Raw genomic sequence first — 6,850 nt, forward strand, 5'->3', positions numbered from 1 at the left:
GAAGCATAGCGAATTCGCAACAATTCTACTCTTAAATTAGAGTTTTACCGCCTACATATTACAAGGAATATATTCATGACGTCATACTTGAATGACTTAATAGTTAACTTGTTGCAGTGAATAAATTGCGTGCAATGCCTTTAATGTTCTAACTCACCCGACAGTTATTGACTTGACATTCTTGTTTGTTATTATTCAACTTGAACTCTTAAAAGAATATTTTAAATTTTGCTTTCCTTTTGAATTTAGAATTCTATTCTTGTTTAAGAAACAGGAAAATAGGGATTCATATTGTATGCTATATCATACGGATAAATATTTCATACTTTGTATATGATAACAATTACATACTAAAATTTTGGCAAATAAACAGATTGAATAAATACTTCAAATACAATTAATGTCAGTAATACCTGTTTTACATTAATTTATTATATTTTTAACGTGATGTTGCAGAACAAATCATAATATAAGTTTGCATATTTGAAATTCATTCACTTTCATTTAACATTTGCTCGAACGGTGAAGGAAAACCTCGTGAGGAAACCGACATGTCTCAGACCCAAGAAGTCGACGACGTGTGTCAGGCACTGGAGGCTGATCACCTAATGGCCTATTAGATTTAATAATGATCATGAAACAGATTCAGAAATCTGAGGCCAAGACCTAGAGAGGGTGTAGCGCCACTGATTTATTATTTATTTTATATTTGAAATTCGAACAAAAGGAGAAATAAAAACATAAAAATTATTTACACTTTATTGTTTAACATACTGGCCATAGTCCAGACAAAAACACAATCGTAGGTGGATTTTTTAGATAATTTATATAACTTTCGTAGAATTAAGATAAGGGGCAAAATCGCGCTTATTATAAAAGTACATCTATGCCATTAACTATGGCTGAATATCTGTAACTATTTATTTTATATAAAGAAAATATCATTTAAACGTAAGTTCGTAAACGTACGTTCATAAGGTAGCTTATGTTGTATCAGAAATTAACAGATACATATGAAATAAAATAAACGCCTGTGAGAAATCTAGGCGCAAATGTTATATTTATTTTTAAACATGTTTGTATGAGCTATTCTTAGTCAGTTCTAGGATAGTTAATTTAGTAGCCGGCGTCCGCGTCGTAACTGCTTTTCTGACTGCTGTATTTCCCTGTTAATATATAAAACACTTATTAATTTCGTCGTTCAAGTAATAAGTGTCACTCTCTTTAGTCGGCAGCTCATGTCTGAGCGTCGTGGTCAGCAACGAAACTAATACGCCTAAGGATATAAATATATACAACTTTTCGTCCATCACGCCGAGACCATAGAGTCTGGTCTAAAGTAGACTGGTGGACGTCCCTTCCTTTAGATCTGAGGAAAAGCACACACGCGAAATGTAAAGATTTCGCGCTAAAATGTTTGTGAAAGAGCAGTGCTCACTTCTCTGCGATCGACTTTCTGTCTATATTTAACACTAGCTCGTGAAATAACAATTATATCTTCGTCTAGAATTGAACCCATGAGGTTCAAATTAACATGTGCATTACTCAGCAATGGATAACCAAATTCGTTCCCTGTATTCGTAACATTCTCAATTCTTCAATTCTCCTTACAATTTTTATGTTAAATTAAACATCAATTGGATTACTTAAGGTATATAAAATCAAATCTTCACAAATAACCTAACCATTTTTGAATCGTTATGTAATAACATCACTAATAAGTGATGATGTAACGTCTAATTAAAGCTCTACAGATGGAAACCCTAAATATAGATTATTGAACTATCAAATAAAATTCACAATATTTTGAACTGAGAGTTGGAGTTAGTATATCGGCAGTAATAATGGTGTTTATATATATGTATTTTCTATGGCTATATAGTCGCCGGAGTTTTAAGTAACATATGTGTATGTTATACTAGGTAAGGGAGCGTTCAAGAATTACGTCACGCAAAATTTGATTCATAGGCAATCTCTTTCCCTGTATTGTTGCAAGGATTATATATGAATTATAGTAATGATTAGATGACTTATAAGCCTCATATATGGTTTAACTGAGTACCTTCACGATCCGTGAGCTGTAGGCTTTTCAGGATAGCTTCAGGAATTGGTGGTGGTGTTGGCAGATGGTCCCCACTTGGTTGGAAACCGTTCTCATCAGCAATGTATGAGACAGAGTAAGTTTGACCATCATCGCCGATGTAGGAGTAGGAGCCTGACACCTGGATGGAGCCTTCTTCGGGAGTTGATCCTGGCAAGACTCGTCCTGAAAAGATCACAGTGTTTGAAAAAAAAATAAGATGCCAGTTTCCTTTTGCAACTTTGGAACTTTAAGTTCCAAGCATTGGGCACCCTGCAGAAAAATTTGGGTCTTTCATAGATGAATAAAACTTAAGACCTCCGGGTAATGTACTTAGTAATAGTTGTTATCATATGACGTAATAAAAATGAAAAAGATGCCTGCCTATTTTTATATGGCTGATTGATTTTTAAAATGGATTAGTCTAAATGTAGCACTTTCTAGCAAATAAATGATTATTTATTATTATGAATAGGGCGAATAAACCTTAATATTGAACAACCTCTCAATAAACAACTTAATGTAGACTGTACTCTTAACTGAAATACTCTTTTGTCTCTTTCTGTCAAATTGTGTAAACGCCATGTGTAAGGGGGAGAGCCAGTATTAAAGTAAGCCCTATGATTAAAAAACAAAAGCACAAGGCATATACGCTCATCGTAGAATGAAGATGCACCAATAAATCACTTCGACACGTAACCGTGACGAAAGAGGCAACTCACAACAACATTATGTCATATTAAATTACCGTTTGATTGACATGTGGTTCATAGCGTAACCCCTTGGAGTGCTCTTATTGAGACAAATTTTATGCAATCAATAAATACGTATATTTATTGAGCGAATCGTGTTGAAATGTAAATAAGGTGTATTGAAATTTGTTAAAATGTTTTTAGAGATTTCTATCGGCTCTTTGATTGTGATATTTTGAAAGTAGATTTCAACGCTTGAAATATAGTAATAGGTTAAATCAAACAAGGCGTACCGCCCACTTTAAAGAAAACATCACATCTTATTAAAAAAAATAGTATATGTTACGAACATTGAACCTATTATTACCTTGTTATATTGAATATATTATCAATTTAGTATTTTGTATAAGCACGTGAAAAATCTAAATGATTTTATTATTACTTTTCTAATAAATATCTTTTAGTATGTGTTCCACAAAATAGACGTTTATTTAAGAAAAAAACTTACCATTTTGCTCAGCCTTCGTTCCATCACTGGTTTCGTATGCGTAGTGGAATCCTTCTTCATTCATTTCATTTTCAAATCTTAAAATTTCAGCCTGACTTTCTGCATTTTGACTTTGAACATTCTGAGCGAAGCTTTGGGCTTGAGCGTTCTGAGCGAAGTTCCGGACTTGGTTAGGGTAGTTTTGGGCTTGGTTAGCAATGTTTTGGGCCTGACCTCGCCTTTCAAATGGCGCTTGGAGACCAGCAAGCGCACCGTCTGCTGACGCGACATCTGGCGGCAAGTATATCTTGTCAAGTTTAGCGGCCGCGGCCATAGAGGCGAACGTGAGAATGATGACCTGAAAATTAATAATATTTAATTTGGGATATTTACTAAGTGATAGGATAAATTAGATCGAAAGTTTTGATAGAACTTTGAGCTTTTATAAGAAAAATATTTTGTATTGCCGAATATATAAATGTAACTCAAAACCCATTTTACTTATGATATATTATGATAATATATATGACAGCGAATGTCCATAATTCAGTTTATTTTTGGTGTTTATGTTTCAACATAAGTCGGTAAGAGCAGCGCAAAAAGGATACCAAATATTTAAACAAATCTGAACGTAATAAAATAATTTTATAAACTCTAAAAGGTATTAGATTGACCTATATCTCACTACTTAACGGCAAAAAAATATGTACATTTTTTTCTGACCCTACATAAAATTTGTTCCTACTTCAAATCCTTGGTCTGTCACACGTGTTGTCTTAGAAGAATATTAAGAAAACAATTTAATGTCGCGCCATTTGTGAAGGTTGATTTCGTGATGCAGCTGCAATATGGGCTGACAGATGCAACCTGCTGATACTCGGTATCAGAAATTATTAGCTGCTTTCCTACAACCGACATTTAACTATGTGTATGGCATATAATATATTTTTAATATGAAAAGAGAACGCTATGTAGAAAAAAATATGTCACTGCATTGATCTATTTCCTATACTACTCAGATATTTGCTAAATTAAACAGTTTTTCTTAACTATTCTGTGTCTTATACTTATATATATTCAAATTTAGATATATAACATGTTTTCTAGATATTAAAATTAAATTACCCAAATACAAAATTGAATTCAATTAAGCTTAACATTGATAGAGACATATTGCTTTCTTATGCTCCAATTGTATTTCTTTGTGTTTCTTAAAATGTTAAATCAAATTAACAAAATATATAAGGAACCTTCTAGGATCGGAAAATCTGTTTGAATAATTAGACAAATATGACTATGATTCGCTATTAAACCTAGGGTCTTATGCGTTGCCGTTTTGGACCCAGTTGTATACGAGAGTGACCCTGTATTAACGCGGCGTTCTAGGCACTCCCAGAAGCGGTTTTAGTGGGTATTACAGAGAATACCAGACATTCTGGCGTGGGATTCCCACAAAACCCTGCAACTTTCAGGGGCACACGCAAAGTTATAACCACTTCGGATAAAAAGAATAATCAAGGGCTGTATATGGACAACACCATTTTAATCACTTAAACACCAAAACACTTTAAAACAATCACAAACTTAAATAAACAATTACTAACGTATTGCATGATGCTTCTTCAAAGGAAGATTGTAGAGAAATGTAACTCTGTGTTCATCTGCCGCCAATTTATAGTAAAGCAGTAATCGTACATGCGCGTGATGTTCCCTTCATCTTATGCGCGTTGAAATAGATACTATAATTCCATATTGAGCAAGGACACGGTTTTAAGAAGCTCACATTCCAATGTAATAGTTTAAAAATATTGACATTGGAAGGTTAAAAGCAATTAAAGTATTTAATGCATTGAATGAAATCTTTAATGAAGGCATTGATTGCTTCAGTTCATTCGTTGTCACGGTGGCGCAAATGGTATATCTGGCTAAATACTATTACATGATGTGTATGTCACGGATAACTGTAATACATATGTTGACATATAGACAGATTTACCTGGGTTTGCAATCCCAACTTATGCCAAATATATGGGAAAATTGGAACTGAAATAAATAATTTCCGAAACATGCCGAGACGGCATTTTTATCGTAAATCCAGTCAATCTAGGCCTCAGATATCTGTTTCGTGAATATATATTTTCCCTTAATAAACATGGACTCATTCTACCGTGCTACAGACCATCGAAATTTTAAGTACAAGTGAGTGTTAAATCGGCTCATATTCTATTAAGTGCACATCCGGGGCTCAAACCTACGACCTGGGTCAACACTGCATCAACCAAGCATAACTACTTCACGCTATTTTTAAATGAATGTTTAGTAGGTCTATTAGAAAATGATAAAAGTTTTGAAAACCAAACCATCTAATTAGCTATAATGAGCACACTACAGTTGTTATATATAACAGTAGTGTGCTTTGCACTTAAATGTTTTATATATGAATACACGTTTCTGCATGTACTGTAATATTATTCACCAGTAACATAAGTTTTTTCATGTCTATTAACTGGTATTTATATGGAAAACATAAAAATAATTGTTGAATCTAATACGTATTTATTGAATTTGTTCCCAGTTTTAAAGTCCAGTTGACTTGAAAATAGGCTCACAATCCAAATAAGCCAAAGCTCGAGTAGACAATACGATTTTTACGTATATTTATTTATTATGGTACAAGTTATCTTTTCCATGTCAAAAATGTCAGAATACTTATAGAATAAAATAAAAAAACACATTTTTTTCATTATTTTTAATCAAAAAAGGTTTATTCAAGTACTGCAAGTACTGTATTCATTTCATATTTAACTACATTGTTATAATTTATATAATAATAATAACTTCTTTATTTCAAATTACATATACTTTTAGATTCAGATTTACTTTTTCTGTACAGTCACAGTTAGTAACAATTCGTTGTTAGTATCGCTTATAAATAAAACAAAAATAACAAAAATAACTTTTTAGCCCTACTATAGGACAGCAAACCAACGTTTTAAGATATTCTTGTGCTTTGTAATCAATAGTCAGTGTTTTTCGGTTTAAAAAGAGCTCAATCATCATCATCAGCTTCTTTATTTGATCCATTTCTGAACGTAGGCCTCCTCCAGTTTCGCCCCACACTGGCCTCTCTCTATTTAAGGTGAGATTAACACAATTAGTGACTTAGTTTAAATACCAATTACATATAATTGGGCTATCCCAGACGATACATATACTACGATAAGAACCGCTCACGTTGGGCAACCAAATCCTTTTACTTAAATTAACTTACTATAAACTTAAGAGTTCACGACGTGACAGTTTTCAAGGACATTTATGAACTATGGATGATCAAAAATGAACTTTATATGTTTAACATAAGAATTAATATACAAAGTGAGTTAAAATAGATGAATGCGTGGCAATTATCAAATAATTTCTGCGACTGGCCGGAACTAGCATGAATAGAAGTTTAAGATCCGGGACTCTTTAATAGTAATATTATTACTAGACATTTAAATAAATAAACCCCAACACCAACGCTTGTCACATTCGTACATTAGTACATAAGAAAGATTAAGTACAAGATGCCATGTGACAAACACTTCTAGG

General features: G+C 32.9%; 1 protein-coding gene across 1 annotated transcript; it reads right to left on the minus strand.

The window, feature by feature from the left end:
• Positions 1–741: 741 nt before the first annotated feature.
• Positions 742–4,933, minus strand: LOC110996267 (pupal cuticle protein 36-like). The gene is made up of 4 exons (XM_022263857.2): positions 4,864–4,933; positions 3,281–3,617; positions 2,063–2,266; positions 742–1,166 (listed from the first exon to the last, which is right to left on the minus strand). Exons 1-4 carry the CDS (start codon positions 4,870–4,872, stop codon positions 1,117–1,119), a joined length of 600 nt encoding a protein of 199 aa, XP_022119549.2. The 5' UTR covers positions 4,873–4,933; the 3' UTR covers positions 742–1,116.
• Positions 4,934–6,850: the final 1,917 nt, after the last annotated feature.

Source organism: Pieris rapae, chromosome 13, assembly GCF_905147795.1.
Source record: "Pieris rapae chromosome 13, ilPieRapa1.1, whole genome shotgun sequence".
Lineage (NCBI taxonomy): Eukaryota > Metazoa > Arthropoda > Insecta > Lepidoptera > Pieridae > Pieris > Pieris rapae.

Coding starts and splice junctions, on each gene's coding strand:
- LOC110996267 (XM_022263857.2), bottom strand. Junction 2,267..3,280: donor AACGAAGGCTGAGCAAAATG/GTAAGTTTTTTT, acceptor TGATCTTTTCAG/GACGAGTCTTGCCAGGATCA. Junction 1,167..2,062: donor ACAGCTCACGGATCGTGAAG/GTACTCAGTTAA, acceptor ATATATTAACAG/GGAAATACAGCAGTCAGAAA.